General features: G+C 40.4%; 2 protein-coding genes across 5 annotated transcripts in view; both read right to left on the reverse strand.

The window, feature by feature from the left end:
* Positions 1 to 8,090, reverse strand: part of LOC108128757 (uncharacterized) — a 58,242-nt gene extending 50,152 nt beyond the window's left edge. Inside the window, exon 1 of one of the 3 annotated variants that reach the window (XM_070281342.1) lies at positions 7,918 to 8,090. The gene's annotated coding sequence lies outside the window, so the exon portion shown is untranslated. Of the gene's footprint in view, positions 1 to 6,435; positions 6,855 to 7,917 lie in introns of those variants that run through there. The other 2 variants (XM_070281343.1, XM_070281341.1) reach the window with 2 other exon arrangements.
* An 11,704-nt stretch (positions 8,091 to 19,794) lies between these two features.
* Positions 19,795 to 21,320, reverse strand: LOC138926641 (uncharacterized). Of its 2 annotated transcripts, none has more exons than XM_070281470.1 (2): positions 21,240 to 21,314; positions 19,795 to 21,007 (listed from the first exon to the last, which is right to left on the reverse strand). In XM_070281470.1, exon 2 carries the CDS (start codon positions 21,000 to 21,002, stop codon positions 19,932 to 19,934), a length of 1,071 nt encoding a protein of 356 aa, XP_070137571.1. In that variant the 5' UTR covers positions 21,003 to 21,007; positions 21,240 to 21,314; the 3' UTR covers positions 19,795 to 19,931. The 2 variants fall into 2 exon arrangements, with proteins under 2 accessions (XP_070137571.1, XP_070137570.1); XM_070281469.1 differs by having other exon boundaries at positions 19,796 to 21,004; positions 21,240 to 21,320.
* Positions 21,321 to 22,049: the final 729 nt, after the last annotated feature.

The following is a 22,049-nucleotide window of genomic DNA, read 5'->3' on the forward strand; positions in this document are numbered from 1 at the left end:
CCATATCTCTGCTTTTCGCCAGTTTGCTTACATAAGGCGACCCGGCCGGGATATCCCTTTTCGGCGCTTGCCTAGGCCAAGTGTCACACTTTCAGGCCCGGCGAGCTCCACATTTAACCCCTTCACTCTGGGGCTTTCCCTTGTCAGCCAGACCAGAAATGAATTTCACTTCCAAAGGGTCCCAAGGAGACGAGGAGAAAGGAGTGAAGGCAAACACTGGCAAAGTTAAATTGGGGAAAGGCCAAGCTGTGATATTTTAAAGACTTCCTTGTGCCTTCTCCGAATCAGAACGTGTTTTCTCCAATTTACGTTTTCATTCATGGTCCGGGCTCTAGTCTCGGTTCTAGTCCTGGTTGTTGGGTTCCTGCTGCTCAGGACCTGGTCCCCGACTGTTGTTTATTGCGTAATTGTTGGAAAATGGCGCGCTCAACTGGCTTGACTTTGACTTTGGCATCGCCTTCGTTTTTTGGCTTTGATTCTGGCCCTTTGTTTACAGTTAGGTGAAATTAAATTGTTTGGCTCCCCTTGCCTTAGTTGTATTTGGCCCGTTTCTTATCCTTTGGATCCTTGGATCCTTCGGATTGGTTGCTGTTTGACTTAATGCTTAGGATTGCAATTTTGATTCCGCGCCAGTTTTTAATTAAAGGTCGCATTTATTTGCGACTGTTAATTTGTGTTGACTCGCAAAACAGCGGCATCAGCTCTCGACCCTTTGGGGGGCCACGCTAATTAGGCTCATTTAATGACATCGTCAGCGAAGTCCTGCTTGTCCCGTTCTAAAGGAAACCTCAAGTTGACCACCATTGGCCAAGTACAGCCCTCCTCCTGCGGCAACTTCAGTGTATATGTATGAATGCAATTAGAAGTCTACCCATTGGATGTCTGGCACCTGCTTGGACTGCATAAATCACGGCCAGAGCTCCATTAATTTGTTCCTTGGCTTCTCCCCTAATTCCACAGAATGGTGGTAATTGCTTCCTGGCGAGAAGAGAAATATTTAGGATCTTGCTTCTCGGCAATTTGCGGTCATTATCATCATCAATGCCCAATTAATCGATGCACTGCCAGTGGCATGAAAATTAAGTTCTTTATTGCCCGGCAGATGGAAGAATTTAAGTTCAAGTTGCTTGAAGATGTGTTATATATTATTCAATGTTTGTAGCTTTAATGTGAACCTCCAAATATTTATGTTTAATTTGGAAAGGAAACTTTAATTTCCACTGTCAAAGCAGGCCACCCCTTTATGATGGTCTTTACCAGGCATAATTGACATTTAAATGCATTTTCTAGTTAATTACAGCAATTGCATTAAATGGAATTTAAATGGCTGCTCGACCATCGGAGAGTTCGTCAATAGCTCACCACATTACGTATACGCCACCGTCAAGCCACAACCACGACGAGCATAATTACGCACAGTAAATATGGCATGAAGGCATATATTTTCATCATCATTTTCATCATAAATTGGGGGATTATCACTCTCTACGACAGGATGTGCCCCAAATAATTGAAATCCTTTTTGCTGTGTGGGGCTTACAAAATATTATCAATCAATTGCTAGTCCAGAGGCCGCCCTTTTCTGTACTTATGTGGATAATAAGCCTCGTTAGGGCACTGGGCGGACTCAAATGCGAATTTATAATTTCACGCATTAAACTGCAATTGCATACACCACAAATAATGGCATCGTTTATCATTACGCTTAACAAATTCCCAGTAAATTGGAATATTGGCCGTGGCGGGGAGTGGCTAAGCTCCTGCCATAAATGCTAAGCTTGTGGCTGTTGCTGCAGCCATTCTTTATACCGTCAAAGGGCGAGTGTTGGGTGTGTGCAAGTGGGCGTGGCAAGGCATTAAATCATATTTGACAAGATAAATTAGCGCTGGGGAGCGAACAACAGGGCGGCTGTGAAACGAAAACAATGGCTGCCAGCAAAAAGTTTGTCTCTCGAAATAAACGCTTAAAGACAAAAGGCAAATGGAAGATGCAGACATCCTGCTGTACACGATGTATACATACATACATATATATATTCCGACTTGTATGCTCAGCTTTTTCTACATTCAAAAATTCCAACTAAGACTCCATTAGAAATTTCGATACCCGGTACTTGTAATAAAAAAAGGGTATGTTCTGCTTTATAGATTTTAGGAGTTTGGTTTGAAATAGCATGAAATATTTATAAGGCCTTTGAAATTATTTTACCAATAGATCATATAGACATTTACTTATACATACTTGTCCCTTAAATCAAGCGATTTTTTTTAAGTACCGGGTATAGATAGTCGTAACCTTTGACTTAAGCTATTCAGAGTTGATTGTTTATTTTTTTTCTCAACCCTGCCAGCCAGCTGTTACTCCTGCCATCCCGGTTTCTTTTGTCTGTTTACAGCGTGATTTTATTTTTGAAAAATTTTGTTGTGCTTCCGATCCACTTTCCTCCTTTTCCTCCTGCCTCATGCCGCATGCCTCCTACTGCCCGAGTCCTGCCATCTGCCTCCTGCCTCCTGCACCCTGCTCTTATCCTCATTCCTCCTTCTGTTGACTGTTTACGCATTCGCCCAGCGCTCAACTATTCATGTGTGCATGTGAATACGTGTGCGTATTCGTGTGTTGCCGTTTTGAGTCTCTCTTTTTGCGTTTTCAATTCCATTCAGCTTTCCGTAATATGGCATTAAAGCAGATTGCAGGAGTGTGTGTGTGTGTGTGGCAAGTAAACAAATGTGCGGGGCAATACAAGTACAATTCGGGACTCTGAATTAGATGCAGTTGGGTGTCGAATATGAAATGGATATGTGGGTCACCGAAAATGGCAAATATTTTTCATTTTTGGTTTTTTGCTTGTCTCAGTTGGGAGAAAGTCAACATTTTAGCCGCAGGATAAACAATTTGATATAACTATTGCTGTGAAAAAAGAAACCCACTGGGGATAGAACAAAATATTGCATTTCTATATGAAATCTGTATTAAAGCCTTTCACAGTTGCCATTGATTTACTTGCAGTAAAATTGTATATTCTCTGTGATATGCAATGATTAATAGCTACTAATTAGCAAAAAGAGCGTATAGAAATAAATAATAATCCCCTTTTTAGGCGCTTTTTATTTATAGTCACTGTAAATATATATTTTTTTAATACGACTCCATAAATTAACCACATAGAGAATCTAACATAAATTGCAATAAATTTCCGACAGCAAACAGGATTTATATTATTTGACCGCAAAAAAAACGAATAAATATTCAATTCATTAAACGCGGAATAAACATTTAATATTATGATATTTTCCTCCACCCCCAAGTTATGTCCAATTTGTATTTGGCCAAAAATACAAATAAATGCTAAAGCAAACACAGAGCGGTAGCATAAAAATTTAAATGCCATGGGAAGGCAGAAAAAATGCGTTGGCAGCTTATAAAAAATTTAATAAACGATTTCCAGCTGATTCAAAGAATGGGACACGAGGCAAGGGCTAAAAAATCCCCAAGAAATAATTACGGAAATTTTCTCGAAAAAAAATCAAATATAAAGAACAGACGGAAAAATTAACATACATTTTTGGAAAGCCGCTTAGGTCAACTGAAAAGCAGCCAACCCGAAAGGGGCGGTGGGATCCGAAAGGGGCGGAGACAAGGCCACGCCCATCATTTCATTAGCATTCCACTGGCATTTCAGATTTGAGTAACGAGTTTCTTTTAAAATATCCCAGTATAGAGAACGGGAGATTCCTCTTCTGTGGGATGAGCCACGCATAAAATGCAGCCCCATAAAAGACAAGAAAATAATGCCCGAAAGCGTATTCCCTGCTACGGTATTCATTAAATATTTTGAAGAAATTTAATCTTTTGAAGTTGTATTTTTGTAAAGGGTATTTAAGACTCGGCTTAGCTTGTTTTTTTACCTTTTAATTTTCCACAAAAGCTTCGTATTAAATAAAAAGGATGCTTTCGGAGCCGGTGCCCTGTTATTGCCTGGCTAAGTGGAAGGTTTTTTAAAGGGCCTCGAAAGGGGCACCTTTAATTGGACTCTCCAATGCTGAATAGCATAATGGAGTGGCATAAATCTACTTAACACCCGAACAGATTGCAACGCAAACAACAATGCCGACCCTCCCCATCAGTAGGTTTTGCCTTTTTGTCTTTTTCTGGCTGGAACAAGAGATTTGATTAACATTTCGTCAAAGCCTTGACTCCGAGAACAAAAGCAAACAGGATAACTGGGAGCGGAGGACACAATGTGGCATTGATTTGTGCATTTCAGTGCGGTAATGTGTGCCTGTGCGGATGGATGGGCGAGTATCCTTGTCTAATGATTACACAAACATGATGTTATGTTACTTTTATCCCACTGGGCTGTCGTTTTCCGAGAAGACATGCCTGATGGGCTCCGACCGAGCCAAGTGGAACGAATGTACAAATGTAATACGTATATCCATATAGGTGTAGGTTTATCCCCATGTGTTCAGGTCTGATGAAAACCTGTTAAGGCTCAGCGGGCTGTTGCATACATACTTTACGGAGCAGCCATGCAAACATTTTTAGAGCACCAGAGTATAGCATCCAGCATAGTTAAAGCGACAAGCCGGAAGTTGTAAAGACAGTGAAAACAAATGTCTCACTTGGCTTTTTGACAGCCTCTCGTAAAGCGCTCCAACTTGAGATATTCACCCAATGGCCCTGCCTACACCCAACCCCTAGCTCCTACCACATCAAAATTCCAAACAAAAAACGTCCTTAGCAAGAACTTTTTGTCTCCAAAGCCCGTGGATAGGCCTTGTATACATACTTATAGTAAAGTACTTGGCTTCTGTGGACGTGGCTGTCTATGTGTGTGGATTTATGTCGTGTATGCGACAAGTTGCAAACTTTGAGGACAAGCAGACGGCACGCGAAGGCGCATAGATGCGAGGAGAGCTGCTTAAGTTCAGCTAAGAAGTTGCCGCACTTGACGGGAGTCTGAAAACAAAATTAGGATACATTTGCAGAATACACTGTATTCGTTAATTTAAAGACTTGGCCTTGAGAGGATCTGACTCGGCGGCGAGAAACTAGAGAACTGGGTTAATAGATAATCCTTAATGGCCCTCGCTTAAGCGATATGTGAACTGGAGGAAAGCTTTCTGCTTAAGGAAATACTTTAGGGATGTTTACTTTAGTTCGAAACTGTTACGATAAACTTAAGTTATAAACGTCCTCTATCGAGATTTACTTAAAATTACATTTTAAACAAGATTTTATCGTAGCGCTTTTAAAGAATTTATGTTTTTTAGTCAACAACTTTTAAGCCTCTTTGAATCCTTCAAAAAAGGCGCGACTAGACATATAAAATATTGAGCTCTTTTCTTATCAAATATTTAATGTCTGGTTGCCGCCTCAAAAGCCTCTTTATCAACTGGAAACACCTTGGCTTTTCATTCAATTTAGCGGCTGTCCTGTTCGATTCCCCAAAAAGCACACTACTTTGACCCATCTCAGGGTTCATTCATTATTAACAGCCACGTGACATGTAAATCGTAGACATATAACCAACCGAAGGTATTCTATTAACCTTTTCATTTCCTCTGCCACATGTCTTCCTTTGTTTGCTTTTTTGTGAGACACTTTATTGAGTAGCTCATTCCCGGGGGAAATCAAATTTTTTATTTCTTGAGAAATTTGTCGGTTCAACTTTCGTGTGAGTTTGTCACTCGATTCTCGCGTAAACTCCTGGCTTTATCTTGCTTCGCACTCGAAACCCCATTTATTTTATTTTATTTTGTCTTTTTGGCCAAGTGGATGCTGCTTCTTCAGGTTATTGTCATAACGAGCAGGTTGATTTGGCTAACAAGCGGCCGCCTTTTCGGCCATGACTTCCAAGTGAGGAACTTGTGTTGGGAATTTATTCTTTCCAAATACCCAGGAATACAAATTTGTAGTTCATGCAAAAAAAAAAACATAAAAAAGTTTAAAGAATATTTGGTTTTTGGATTATGATGCAGATTGTTTAAGGTTTTCCCACCAAGAATCACATTAATGATACGAAAGATATGGCGTTCCACAGATATGGGGTCATACTCAAAAACCCCACTATTTTAGGGGGCTACCCAGGAAAAATTTGAAATACTTTAATTTTCAATTTTCATGAAGATTGTTGGGTAATCTATCCACAAGTCGTTCCACAAATTGCTTCAAGATGGCCGAAGGTATGGCCGTCCCAGTGCGGATTATTATAAAAATCTCATGGCTAATACAGAAACCCGGATTTCTGAAAACTTAAATCAGTTTAAACCGATAACAGTGTTTTGGTTTTTCTTTGTGTACCAACTTAGTGTGAAACAATGAGTTATGGCTCTGAACTGCCTCTTCTGACTTCCCAGTCATCGGAGCATGGCTTTGGAACATGGCGTATACGTAACACGAGCTAACGGCCGACAATTGCGAAGCACACTCACCCGACTCGCCAGATCCAGATGTGTGAGAGTGTGGCGTCTGTTCGTCCTAGACACTGCCCAATGGTCACTGGACGGGGTATCGGGTATTGGGCACGTAAGCCTCTTTGATGGTTGTCGACCGAAAGGCCGAACAGGCTTGTCTGGCCGGGGATTTGGGCTGTACGAGGTCCTTTCCTTTGCCCGTCTGCCACTCGCACACCTTTTAGACGAACGCGCACACACACTAACACACACACACACAGACTACACAAGGACACGCACTTCTCAAGCAAAGGAAGTCCTTTCTGCCGGTGGCAATTAAAACGCTTCGACCGTTTGACTTATGCCGTGTGTCAAAAAGGATGTTCTTTGGTAATTGTAGACTTCCAGTCTCATATATCCTTCGGCATCGTCTTCTTGCCTGCCACAAGTTTCACTGAAAAATGTAAACGATTTTTTTTCGGGGTGGCAAATTGCTTAAACGTCTTTGTTGTGCTTCGCCCAAATATTCGGCAATTAAGCTCAGCGGGCGAGCGGGCGGCCTACGGTGCGTATGAGCTATGGCGGTTTTGGCTTTGGCCTTAACGTTGGCTATGGCGTTGGTGGAATTGAAATCGGAATGCCTTACGAGTACTCGTAATGTAAGCAGGCGTCAGCCGGCTGGCGTGTGTCATCTTTAATGGCAGCCATGGCGACGTTTAAGCCAAAAGGGCCAGGGAAAGGTATTTCCACCATCTTTTCTGCTGCTGTTGCTGTTGCGGTTTGTTGTGTGATCTGATCACGTATTAGCCGGGTCAACAACAGCAGCAACCCCAACAATGACACTCCATTGGCGCGACAGGAGAGAAATTCCCAAATAAATTTTTCACATTTAGTCAAAGGCCTAGAGAGGCTTTTATAATCTTTGGGATTCTGGGTGGCTTACTCAGTTGCTGCTTCAAAAGGCCTGGCACGTGAGTAAAATAACCTTATGATATAGCCACTATGTGGGTTAACTCATAGAGCCTCTCGGTTTTGAAAGGGGTTTATTTAACTAAAGCTTTGATCTGCTTCTTAGGGACAATTTTTATCAATTTTACAGAGAACTAATTTATGATGTTTTATGTTATATTTTTTATAAGAATAATATAAGAATATAAAGATTATGTTAATAAATATAGCTTAATAGGTTTCTTATACCTTTTAGGCTCTCGCTAACTTCTTAAATATTCAACACTAAACGTTAAAATTGTTCAAAAGTTTAAGTCTCTTAGCCTTTATTATTGGTTAAATTTTAAACTTTTTTCTACTTTTAGACACTTAAAGGTGCAGACAAAGTTATATAGAATTAAGCATTTGCCTTCAGAGGAATAGCTCATTAATGGTTGGTCCTTCCGACCGAGTATTGATATTTGATATGCTTGGCACGCCTCGACTTTCACACATCGAACACAATTACCACAAAAGACAGGCCTACCCGGGTCCTATTGTACCAACGCTCTGGTTCATTCATAAAAATCTTACGTCTTGGCCAAATTAAAGCTTTAAACACCAATGCACAGGCACTGCTGAGGAGCACGCTTTGCGGTGGCCCCGGAGTCAGCTTTGGTGGGGGATTCTTGCACAATTCGCGTTGCCTACTTTTTGGGGCAGCAGCAGGGCAATAGCAATCGAAATCCGCGCGCGCCTGCGATTCAATGCGGGGAAATGTGACAGGACGCGACTCTACTCGACTCGACTCGTCCGGAGACACGACCAGACGCCTCGGGATTTGCACGGGAACTAAAATTGAAACTGAAATCGAAACGAAACGAGCCTGATTGGGTCGCAGCAGCCGCCAAAGACAGAAGCTGAGTTACTTCGGCGACGTTCAGCGAAAGTGAAACGTAACGCATACGCAGCGTTGACCCGCTACCCCACATGGCCCTAGAAAGCTTCACTCGGCAACTGAGCTTTTGAGAGAGTGATTCGGATAGATGTCCTGAGAGTGCCAGGACATTAAACAGCTGATTTTTGTTATTAAACCTAATGTCGTGCCTTTTCTTTGCCGGTTAGTGGAGTTGTTGTTTTTACTGGTGCTCTCATTCTTTCGACAAGCCGTTTTGTTTATGCAAAGTTTTGTTTGGGGATTATTGAGTAATTGATTGCATTACACGACTATCCACCAGCGATTTAGTCCGCTGTTGACATAGCCAAGGACACGCTTGGTGGACACCGCTAATATATCACTGGAACTACCATTTCAAGCCCACATTTGCCGTCCACTTTGGTCAGCCTGTGGGGCCTAAATGAGATAAAATAAATAATTGGACATTTGAAGTAGAGAAAATGATAATTACTTCCAGTACATTGGGTCATTAATTGCATGAACATAGAATTGGTAGTTATACATGGATTGTTTAAAAAGGCAGGACAGAATCAGACGGCATTTATGTTTGGTTACCCTCTAATTATTTAACTACTTATCTTTATTATATTATGTTTTTCTTCAAATGTTTACTTTGTAAACTGACCGATTTCTGGTTAAAATGAACCCTAACCATTTTAGAATTCATCCTTTTATTACATGTAGCTGCTATCTATTTTTATCAAATACCAGGCATTTAACCCGACACCCTCTAATTAGGCAACTAAAAGCTTTCTACGTACACGTGTCTTTAGCCCTCCCACCTTAAACCAATTTATGAATGAACAAGCCAAGTATGTATATAGGTATGTATGGCTATAGGACCAAACATCCTTCCGTTCGTCCTTCCCGTTGTGGTTCCTGTATTCCCGGCTGCCATTATGTTGATAATTTGATTCTCATTGTCGGCGCTCGTCGTCGGGCTTTGTGCGTTCATTTCATTGGCAGCACCCTGAAAATGCCATTATATTCTACTTATTTTTGTGGCTGCCTTCGACATTTAATAGGAATTTAATTATGTGTGTGGCAAGAAAATATTTACTCTGCATGGTGTTGTTGCTGCTCGCCGTGCCTTTGTGACTGGCCAATTTACTTCCGACAATCCGAAATCTTTGACAAAAAACATGCCCTGGGCTTTGGCCCATTTTTTCATCAATATTGAAAGCATTTTAATTACTTGAGCAGCTTATCATAAATGAGAAACAATTTCTCAGTTTTGGGAATCAGATTTGCGGTATGCCGAGTTTGCACTTTAAAAAAGGTAGTCCCATTAAATGAATATTTTAATTTTTTAAAAGAAAAAATACTACAGCTTAAATATAAAATAGACTAAAATAAAAAAATAAAACTAAATATATATATTACTAAAATAATTTCATTTTAAATCCATTAATTACCTCGAGAAAATTATTTCTAAACAGAATAATATATTTATTCAATCTTTATATGAAAATAGACTTTCCCAACAAAAAATCCCAAAAGCTTTAAAATGTCCTTCTAGGTAATGTTTTTTACTTAATATTTGGATACCTACGAAAATTTTTCACCATCCAGGTGCTTTTCCCAAAAAGGACGAAAGCTTCAAAGCTTTTAGTAAGGACAGCGTTTTCCTAAAGGTTGAGAAACAACCAAGAGCTTATGCTGAAACCTTTTACAAAAGAACATTCAACTAGGATATTTATATTTTTTTAATTTCCAGGATATGATAAGTTTGCTTCTAACGTTTCACAATATAAAATTCATCCCTTTTCGAACCTTTAAAATCCTAAGCTAATAAAACCAAACACACATTAACAGAATGTTCGGTCTTTTAGGCCGACCCACCTCCAAGTCCAGTTCGGAGTCCTAGGAACCGCCATCCATCATAATATGTAAACCCTTTGCTCGGCCTTTTTCATACAGGGCTTCCGCCCACTCGCAAAATTTTATTGCCTAACTTTTCGGCACAAAGCCATTTTGGCAGCCGAGTGACCTTTTAAAAGGAGCCGACCCAGACCCCAGAAATGCCCCAAACCGAAAGTTTTCACAGGTCAAAGAAAATATTTTGTATGTGCCGTCACCACGGCAATGTGACAAGTTCTTTGGCATGTACAGTGAATTCCTTGTGCCAGAGGTCCGTGTACTTCTTTAGCAATAAAATACAGAAATTAAGCTTCCCTTGGAAGTCGCAACAAAAATAAAAATAAATAATTGGGAGTCGAGGACCGCAAACCGCAAACTTTTTAACTCGATCGGCAAAGGTACAAAATGTATGAAAATCGCTTTAATTTCGCAGATGCGGCTAACCAAAAACCGCAGAGTGAAATTGAGGGGAATGAATCGGGACAGCAGCCATCTGCTTGATTACATTTCGTTTATTTCATCCTCAGCCAGGACCTCAAACTGGCAGCAGCTCTCGCTGGTTTTGTTCTTAGCCTGATGGCCAGGATATTCGCTTAAATAAATTGAAAACTGTTTATGGCCTTTGTTTCAAGCCATACCCAACAAAGGTGGCCAACAAAAAAAAACCTAAAACTAATTAAATTGGCCATTTGCCTGGCCCCAAAAACTTGGCCAAAACTTGACTCAGCTTTCGACACCTGCGAACATGTTTACACTTCCTGCGAGCCAACAAGCCAGAGCCAGAGAAACTTTTGGTCAAAATGGTATTTAGATGCCGGGCACATAACTCATTTCGAGTATCCTGCTGGCTTCCCCTTTCGGCCTGAACAGAACCGAACAAGTAGACTTTGTTAATACAAATATATGCATATATGTAAATGCAGAAAGAAACTTTCAATGTCCGCCCTTGCAAGCCGTCGAGTATCTTATCTGAGAGCTTTAATATTGAATTCATTTTCACCGAAAGGACCCGCCTCACCTTGACCGGCTTGTTTGCGTTTGCCTTATTATTGGGAAACTTTTTAAATGACTTTCACTTGGCCGCTTTCACCCGCTCCTTTGGCCCCAATAGATTTATGAATATTTTCCGAGAGACGGATCCTTCTTTGGCCTGAGTCAGGCTCCGAAAAGGAAACCCATTCAATTAACGCGCCCAGTTCAATTCAATAAATTTGAAAAAGTTCACTTAATAGCCGAAGAAGTCGGGCATATGGCCTTTGGTAATTAAACAAGCCACCAATGGGAAATAAGTTACGATTGAATGTAAATGGGCCATAAAGCCTGGTAAGTCACGTGAAGGATTCGAGAATTGTTTTGGCATTGGGATAATCCGCAAATGGCAGACCTAGGGCATTCTCAAGTCAATGAAGTTTACTTTAACTGCAACTATTCGCACTGGACATCAACTCTTTTTTATGGCACCCCATTAAGGATATATTAAAATCAACATTGTGGAATTTTTATGACTGCCCTACGAGGACACTTGACAGAAGCTGGACTAGACAGCGGTCAGTGTTTAATGTAAGCGCCTACATGTCGTATACGTAATTGCGCATACGCCATGTTGGCCGGGCGATAACAAAGGGGTTCCAGCACGGCCCCGCTCATAAGAAACGGCAAATTCCAGCACGCCGCAATTATTTACTACCTCGAGCAGCTGCAACTGTACAAGCCATAAAAATGAAGCATCAAAAATGGGCAGAGGCGGCCAAGGGGGCTCCAAAACAATTTAAGTCAGCAACTTAGCGACATTGTCTTAGCTTTCAGAGAAGCCAGGGAGATGGAAATCTCCGAGAAATCAAGCCTTGTTAGCACGACTTTATTTTGTTTATGTTTTCAATTCAAACTTTTTTTTTTGCATGAAACAGCCAAAAGAACAAAATAATTTCCAACTAAGTTGAGAACTCGGCCGAAATTTAAATTAACATTGCCTTTCTTAGAGAAGGTTTAATGGAATGCATGATATTATTCGCATTCTCATGTTTTCCTAAAGCAATTTACTAATGTTCCTTAAAGTAACGAAAGGGAACATGATTTACATATTGGTAAAGAATAAAATAAAATACGAAGCCTTTTTAAAAAAATCTATAAAATAAATGCCATTTGCGGATGTGAGTACGCTTTCTAAACTACAAACTTAAAAATATTAATCTTTAGAGATTCATTCATAAAGGCTAGCCACCAAAATTTCGCCACCTAATGTGCAAAACCAGTATTTAATCTTTAAGAGGGAACTAAAAAGCGTTCAAAGGCTAAGAGAAAATTTCCTTTTAGGGAAATTTCCTTTTAGGAAACAGACAAGCACTAAAGGTGGCCAAAGATATTGTTTTTTTACTGTTCATAAAAACTGAAACTCCCCGAAGAAATCTATTTATTGTTATTTTTATTAAATTTTTAATGACTCTTTCGAAATATTATAACTCCTAACAATAATATGGATGTTTGAACTTTAATAACCAAAAATAACTAAAAGGAATTGGCTTTCTCAGCAACTTGCTTTCTTTCCATTCACATTAGGTGACAATCAGCTTGTTCTTGTTTATTCCAAATATTATTACTTCAGTCGTTTTTTTATCTGAATAAAGCGTTATTCGGAACACTGACCCAGCGGAAATCGCATACTAATACTAACAATAAACCCAATTTGTGAGGACTCAATCAATGGGAAAAAGTTGACCCTGCATACAGCCATAATTGAGATATACTTTGGGGGCATCCGAGTCCCAAACGGAATTCAATTGATAGGCTTGTCAAATTGGCAGACGATTATAATAACCATGTGCTCTAGGAATCTGAATCAGTTTATGCGAGGACTAAGGAATCAGTGAGGTCAAAGTTTTGGCCTGTGTTTCAGTATCGCATTTGCAGTTTATCTTATCCTTGTAGCTTTTTTCGTAGCCGACAGACAGGATGGCAGTAAAGGACTCATGAAACTGTTCGGCGTAAGTGCGAATGGTGCCTGTCGAGAGTCAACGAGTGTCCTTGACATTGATGGCCACTGAAACGGAGCCAGGGCGATTTTATCTTTATTTTTCTGTTTGAACACACCAGACATCCACATAATTGCTTCCTGGCCGTGTTTATCAAGCCAAACTCAAAGTCAAATGTGCAGCGTAATAAATGTATGAATGTGTACTCAAAATACCTGTCAGTTTCACGTTTGCCATGACTTGTGAAAACTTTCGCAATCTACCTCGGGAAATGGGTATTTTGATTGGCTTTCCAAACGAGCCAGCCCAGGACCCAGACTCCGACCCAGTCCAGGCCATTATTTAAATAACATTTTAAGAGTGTACTTTGGCAAGACATAACAAAGTTATGAAAACAAATTTTAAAATGCATATAAAGTCGCCGGCAAAGAGCGTTTGAATATCATAGCTAGAGACGGTTGCGGAAAAAACATAGATAGTTCCAGGGCATGACTACAGACTGCTTCCGGTGGCCATGAAAATAAATGCGCAACAATTTCTTTGCGCCATTTTTTTCTATGCATTTTTCATGCATATATCAGGACACTATTGAAATACCGGGTAACTACAGCGTTTTGGCAATTGCCTTTGTGAGACCAAGGCGACGCCACGAATGCAGGGACTAGAGCTCGAATTCCACAAGAAATAAAAGTGAAGCACTTGATTTAAGTGCCTAGGACTTCGGTTTTTTTATGGATTTTTAATAATATTAAAAACAATTTCAAAGATTCTATTTTTTCTGAACTCTAGGTACAAACTTACCTCAATAATTCCATTTTCTAATAATTTATTTCTTGTGTAATCAAAACAGTTGCAGAATTCGGTCATAAAGTTTTCACTGTCACTTGGCTGATTGCATTTATAACAATTTTTTGCTATTAAAATTGTGTTGGCTTATTTCCAATAGCCAGAACGTATTCTCATTCCTCCATAGCGAGAGAGGGGGCTTTCATTATGCCAATGCCAAGGCGCAAGGACAACAAATGGAAGGCAAAAACTTGTCGACAATGTGCAGCGACATCACACTGCCGCCCGAAAGTTCTGGCCGTCAGCACAAAAAGATAAAGTTCAAACACTAGTTTCAATTCGAACTTGGGGTTTTTTTCCAAAAGATTTCCATAGCTTTTAGTCCAATTGAAATGACTGCTGAGGAAGAAACTGGGATCAGCTGGAAACCGATGACAATGGACAATAATGGACACGGGTCCTGTGTTCTCCCAAATCCTCTCTCATCCCCAAATGGTCAACGAAATTAATGTTGATGGGCATTGACCGGATTGGGCTACGTGTTGGTTAAATTATTTGCATTCAATTCGAGCCTCGCATTAATTTGTCAACAATAGAAATGTTGGCAGGTGGACAGGGGCTTCCGAGGCACGTGCTTCTCAAGGACGAGGTCCTTGGCCGCGTAATTGCTGGCATAATTAATTATGCACCATAGAATTCTGTTTCCTGATTTGTAACAGTCCCTGGTTGGTCCTCTTCTTTGGGCCCATCATTAATATCCGTTTCATATTCTCGTTTGTTCCCAAAATTTCTCACTTTTTCCTGTCAAAGCTTTTTATTTTTCCATATTTCCTTTTTGTATGTCTATACATATATTTCAAGGACGGCTCCCTCGCCTCGATATTGGCATGTGCGTAGCGTTTAATTGAATTGTTCATTGACATTTTGCGACATCTACCCTAGCACCGGAAACCCGTTAACATTGTCAACTTTTTTAATTGAATTATGTAATTGCATGCAGCACAAAGTTGCAGCAAATTGTTGCATACGCTTTAGGGTGAAAACTTTTCCTAGTTTATATTCATCTTTTTTCAAGGGAAATATTTCAAATTAAAATATAGTGCAAAGTGATGTTGACATTTTATAAAAAAAAATCTTTTACACTATTTGTTTTCAGAAATGGTAAAATAATGAAATACTTATGTATTTGTAATAGTGGCACTTATTTGATTCAACTTCATTTTAATTGGTTTTCTTGTTTAAGTCAGTAATATTGTGTGTACCTATTTTAATGAATTTTATTTTAATTAAACAACAAACGTTTTACTTTTAAGTAAAAATCTTACTTTTGTTTGTTTGTTTTCGTGTATATATTTGCTCAGCTTTCTTGGTGGCTTAAACACTGAGTATATTGGCTAACCGCATATGGTCATTGGTTACGGATTATTTATTGGCATATTAAGATCACCTCTTCCTCTCAGCCACTTATCCATATTAAGGACCCTTGGCCAGGCCGCCAGGTGTCGGTTGGATTTGATTAGGTCCTAGATGGTAAGGCTGGGCGAGAAAACACCTCACAAGCCCGAGAATTATTTATGGCCCCGACAAACCACTTGAGGGCATCTTTTGACTCCGACCATTCGACACTTGCCACGCCCACTCGATCGAGTGAGACGTTTGCCCGGCCCATGGCCATTCATTACTCATATCAATTGGCCGGCAGGGTGGCCCATTTTCCGTACACTCTCGGCCAGCTTAATTGGCTTATATTTATAGGGAGTTGTACGACCTTGCATTAAACATACACTTGAAAAAATAGTACACTTTATGGACATGTTTAAATTAAAAACGGCTTAATACAACGGCTCTTAATACAAGTTTTACAATAATAAAAAAAATAGACATAAATATATGTTCCTTTGTCTTTAAATCCTTTTTCAAGTCATAATGAGTTAAATTTTATTCAATTCCTGAGAAACCTGACTAAAACGAATCTTTATTTTATTTTAAATCCCATTTCATAGAAAGTACTATTAAAACCTCATAGTTTGGAAAAAAATAGTGCCCATTGGACCTTTGCAACATTTTTTGGATATTTTTTCGTCCTTTTCCCAGCAGCACCCTCGGTGTGCTGGCATTTTGATGATTGCGTGTTAATTAAGCGTTTGCACGCACAGTTGCACAGGATATGGAAGGGGGAGCCTAGCCTCCTCTGGCCAGGACCGGGCTGAGCGGGCTGAGAGGCAGGCAGGCGGCATCAGCAGGCAAATGCGGAACATAAATTTATCCCATACCTTTAGTGCAGATTTATGGCAGAGCAGCTGCCACAAGTGTCTGTTCTGGCACTGGTACTGGTCCTGGTTCTGGTGCTGGGCCACTTTCGCACCTCCAAGCCACCGAACCTGCGAGGCTACCAAAAACTTTTAGCCAAGAGTCACATATGTAGGTGTGCCGTATGGCTGTGTGTGGGCGTGCACTACTACACGCATACGTAAGCACAAGTGACAGGTAATTTGTGCATAAAAGCGTGTACACCATCAGCTGGTGAAAAAGCGGAGAGCCTCGGCGGGGAGGTATACATTATTCATTTCATTGCCAGCGTTTTTTCTTGCCATGTGTGTGCTGGAGTGGGAGTGTGAGTGTTAGGGTGTGTGGCAAAAAGGCACTTGACAATTTTCGCAGTCGTCCTTCAATGGCTCTATCGCATTTTTTTGCACTTTTCAACAGATTTCGACGGGACAGTTGTGACATGAGCCTGAAGGCTTATATAGCCAAAGTCGGTTAGGCTGTTCAATTCCGTGTCCTGGCCTATTATCGCATTGTCAGCCGGCCACATTGTTATCCTGTCACTGTTCATTTCATGTGGTTATCTCCCTTTTTTGCCCATGAAAGTTAATATCCTTGTTTCGAGTCAGTCTTACAGAAACTTTGACTGGAAATGCAAACATTGTGGTAAGCTAAACTAATTACTTATTGCACCAAAGACAAAGGTAATTCAATTACTTGTGAGAAAATATATCCAAAACTCAATCAATTCAGCCTCAAGGAGATCCAATTTTCAATCACACACAACAAGTAATTGTTATCGACAGGCCGAACGATGTTTCCGACTCGTTGCTGGCTTTTAAGCTTATTTATTTAAAGCCAGACAAAATATTTGTCTTATTCAATAATTTATGGTGGCGTTAGTAAATACGTATTCGAAAGGCAAGGAAGGCAAACACTCTGCAATTTGGGCCAGGAAAATAGCCCATAGCTATGACTTGGCTTGGCCCAGTCCTTGATAAGCCAAGTCGCATGCAAATCACCTGCAATTGACTTTCAAAGTGTGAACAGCTGCCAGGATGGCAGCCTCAGGGGAGAAATGTGCAAGCTGTTGAATGTTACACTTCCAGAAGGGTAAAAATATTCACTCTTTACAGGATTACTGGGCGTTTAAAATGAGCAAATTTAAAATTCCCAAGGCCCTTCTTCAATCCAGACCCACCAGCATCTACACAAGCAATTAGGAGAGCAAAAATTTTTAAACAAAACTTTTGTTTCAGTAATTAGGCTCGGGCCTTATAAGCCAATTAACGCTTGCTTTCGGGCCCATTAAAATAGCATTAAAATATTTTGTTCCACCGGACTGACCAAAGTTGCAAAACTTTATGCATAATAAACCGATTTCGCAATCCGATTTAAAATCCCGGCCCGAGGCAACAAGTAGCCAGAATAATTCATGCAGCAGCCTTTGTTTGGGCCTGGCTAGGAGCTTGTTTGGCCAGCGTCCGATGCCAGCGATTCAATTACTGGCCAAATTGCAGTGCCTTTGTGTCCGCGCCAGAGCTTCACTTAATTGCATTAATGGTCTAATGTTGCACGGCCTCATAGGCTGTAATATCTGCTTTCAAACAAGCAGACAAGCAAACAAGCTGCAAATGGCTCCGGGCCGAGCAGCCACTCATTACGTATACGCAGTGTGTTGGCACGCTAAAAGCAGCGCAAGGTGCTTGCTTCCCAAAGGATATTTTTAAAGACAAGCTCCAGCTCTCTGGGTGAGAAAGTTAAGACCCAGAAAATTACGTTAGGCATTGCGGTTGCGACAAATTCTTCCACCCATAGCCTTTATTTGGCTTCCCCGCACACTGAGAGTAAAAATTTGAAATGACTTTAATAAGAGTTGATAATATATGCTATTTTATTTATAAGGAAATTATAATGAACAAATATCGCTATATGAAAAAGGCTTTTCCCATTCTCACTAGACGATACTTGCAGTTGTAATAATACTTTTCAAGTATTTTTAAGTGTATCTGTTTTTCCAAGGGCATCTAGACTCCACTCCTGTATACCCTAATACCCTTTTTAGTAGCTAATAAACTTTGTGGCCTCCATTTACCCGCAGGTGCGAGTATCGTTCTTGGAAATCCCGCCAGTTAATGCCGACACTTTTGTTTGGTATTTTGCAAACATATTTCCGAAACTCTGCTAAATTGCATTTCCACAAACACTCGCATTCACACTCCAACTCGCACCTCGGATGTGGGCCCGTAAATCTTGCGGCTAATGTGTGCATGTGATTTCCCATGCTCACTAGAATGTGAGGCGGTGAGTCCTTGCTGGGAGTCCAGTGGCTTATTTATGCAGTTGTCGACAAAGTTTTTAAGTGCATGTCAATGTTTATTGCGGCAAGATGTGTGTGTTCGAGTTGGGCGAGTGCGAAAGTAAATCTGTTACGTGCTTAGTTGGGGGCAGCTTGCTCGAAAGTTTAGACTTGTTTATTTTCTGGTCAGTGAGGCGAAAGTTTTCCCCAAATGGTCCGGCCGGACTCAAAAACCATTAAATCAAATTTCGAAACCTAAGACCCATTTCCGGCGACTTTGTCCTTCGCCTGGGTGTCGTCAGCAGTGTAATCTTCTTCAAATGCAAATACAAATACAACTTCTTTGTTTTGCCATTCTTCCGAAAGAGGTCCTGCTGTTCCAGGTCACTCAATTTCGAATTTGCTGACCGCAAACCATCACGAAATGTTTTCAATTGCAATTTGGGCTAGGTGCTCGAGAAAGGATCCCTGACTGTTTTGGCCATTGTTTGGACGTTTATCTTTGGCCAACACAGCCGCTTCTTCCTCGCAATTGTTTTGGCTTAATTGTCCAAAAACTGACCATTTTCTGTCAGCTCAGCAAACGAATTGAAAGGCATCGTCCGACCTCTGTTTGCTCTGGCTTCTGACTAGTTTTTGTGGAAAACAATTAACATACGCACAAATTGGTAAATATTTTCCCTCGCCCAGCTTAATTAAATGTTTGCCCATTGACAATAAAAAATCTGCCCATAACATGGCCTCAAAAAAGTGCTTCCCTGCCGCCTGACACGTGCAGGATTTCAACAAATTGCACAACAATAAATATTTACATACTCATTAAACTTTTCGCATTAAAATAATACGACGAAAAAGGCGAGTGCCGGAATGGCGAGATTCTAGGGGTGGCAGGGTCCTGGCTCCAAACTAAACCGTAAACTACACCCCTACTATAACAAAAAAGAACAGCATCCAGGGGCAAGCTTAAAACTTTTTCGATCTCCCTCGCAGCACAAAAGTTGGCCCAGTAGCCTCGAATCCTGTCCCAGGACGTGTGGTCCCAAGGCCGGAGTCTCGGCTCACGTGCGGTGAATTATAATCGGAGAAAGGACTCTATATTCTGTCTACCGTCTACTGGACACTAGGCTATGGACTTTGGGTTTGCGGTTGTCAAAAAGCATGGCAAATTGAAATTTCCAAGTCAAAATATTCACTCAGCTGGCTTTAATTACAGTTGGGATTGTCGGCAGGGAATAAATGCATGAGGTGGTTGTACAGGACATTCTTGTTCTGTATATACTTAGATAAAAACACTTTAATTTTACTTTTGAATTAGGGCTTATAAATACAAGTTGTTTTAAGTTTATTCTCTTCAAAATAAAATTAAAAATATTTTTAAAATCGTTTAATGAAAAATATTTTATTTTTGTTAAGTGAATGAAGTTTGCTTACTTATTCTAATAAAAAATATTTTCATTAATCATCGCCATCATCATTCCAGGGTTATTGCATCCAAGTCCGACTCATCAGATAGATCTCCCTCTCGGAATAAGGACTCTATTCCACGCCGTAGAATCGACGTGTCGGTCAAGTAGCCATCTTCATCTGCAACTTCAACTTCTGATTCCAAAACCTTGACTGACCCCATTGGAACTGATCCTTGGCTGGTACCTTTACGTGAATTGTAGACCTTTACGTGAACGGTGCTGAAACCAAAATTAAGTTTACCCATGGCTGCTTCGATGGGCGCCAAAGAGTCCTTGTTGAGAATGATGACCGCCTGGTTAGTGGCTCCCTCCATCTCATCCACTCTAACCACTTGCCAGTCTTTGGTGGGTACTTGGGGGTTACAGCACTGGAGCATCTTGAGGATCTGTGCTGGCTCCCGGATGCTGGAGGGTATCCAGAATCGGGCTCGTGGCCTTCTGGGTATCTCACTCCAGTCGACGGCGATAAGTCTGGCACCAGGATAGACTTCCCCGACCTTCAGGACTGCGGCCTTATAGAGATCAACAGATTTCTGATCGTCACATGAAATCATTTTAATGTTTCCCTGGTACCATCCAACGTCCTTGCAGGAAGGTGCTGACCCAGGATCGCTCTCAATCATCTCCAAGCATATTTTAGCCAGCGCAGCCTCGACCCATTTCCAATTTCTGTGGGAAATTTTTCCTTCGGAATGCCCCTGGTCCAGGATCCCGATCAACTTGGTTTCTCTGGCCATTTCTGCAAAAGATATGCCAGTTTGCATCCTCGAGCGCTTAGCTGAAGGTCCTGACAACTCTTTGGAGCCCTGTCTCTTCGACGGGGACTTGGGCGGGGTGGAATAGAAATCCGGCAGAACCTTTTTGGCCCACTCCAACTTTTTCAGCCACTCGGGAGTGGGGGCTAAAATTCCTGAGGCTGCGTGACGCCGGAGAATATTTCCAGCAGATCTTTTTTCCGAGTATGAATATTTGGTAGGAGTACTAGTATCGTTTTCCCTTTCCCCAAGAGTCAGGGACGCATAAGAGCAGCTTGGCTTTTCCTCCAAGCCATCGGCAAAAGTGGGGTTATCTTCCATTACTTCTATAAAAAAATAAAAACGAACCAAAATTAAATGATTAAAAGTTAAAAAAAAAATAAATTAATATTAAAAAATAATTAATTTATAACTATTTAATACTGAACTAATACTTTTTTAAAAATAATTTAATAATTGAAATTTTTCAAATCTGTTTCACAGTTTTTTCTCCGATTTTTTATCGCCACATTCCTTAATATATTCCTAATGTTATTTTAAATTTTTGGATGCACTTACGTATAGTTTAAATTTTTATTAAGAAATAAGTTATATCCGTTGCGGTCACGATATATGTTTTCCGTTGAAGCCTTTGTCTTGATCTGAATTCTGTAAACATTTCAGCTTCAAAACATTTCATAAATTCAGCTTCTGAGAGAAGAAATCGAGAGAGATTTTTATGTAAACAGATCCCTTAAGTATGACTCATATGTATGTATGCCTTCAAGTACTTCAAATGCCAGCAAACCTAGGCTCTCTCTCGAGTGCTGGCGCTGCAAACTCTGGAACTGCTTATAAACAACTCAACTTACGAACAGATCATATTACTCTTGATATTACTTCTTTTATTCATTTAGGGGCCGAAATGTGAAACTCACATTCGAATTTGAATAATTTGTGTTGCCTGCTTGGAACTGAAGGAAACAAATGTACCAAGTACATATTATACATACAAGAAAGGTAAGTTAAGTTTGAGCGGCGTGGTAAGTTACTTTATATAAGAAGTTTAGAAAAATAACATCAACAGACTTTGGAGCTTTGAATTTTAAAAGTAGTGAACGGTTACGCCATGGAAGTTCTGCTGTGTGATACAAAATATCCACCCACCCACAAGTGAAAAATCACCTCGATGTATGTCAAATTAAATATTCCATATGACGCCTTTTTTTCCATTGAACAATCCTGTATTCGCCGGTTGCAATTTTTTGCCTAATGTTTTTGGCTTCACTTGCCATGTTTTCTAATTGTCCACCAATTTTCGACGGACTTGACAACTAAACAAGTGGAACGAAAATCAAAGAATCACCAATTTACATATTTATGTGTGTA

Source organism: Drosophila bipectinata, chromosome 3R (assembly GCF_030179905.1).
Source record: "Drosophila bipectinata strain 14024-0381.07 chromosome 3R, DbipHiC1v2, whole genome shotgun sequence".
In the NCBI taxonomy this organism is placed as follows: domain Eukaryota; kingdom Metazoa; phylum Arthropoda; class Insecta; order Diptera; family Drosophilidae; genus Drosophila; species Drosophila bipectinata.

Excerpts from the sequence above, each read along its gene's own strand:
- LOC138926641 (XM_070281470.1), bottom strand. The coding sequence starts at position 21,002 with ATGGAAGATAACCCCACTTTTGCCGATGGCTTGGAGGAAAAGCCAAGC.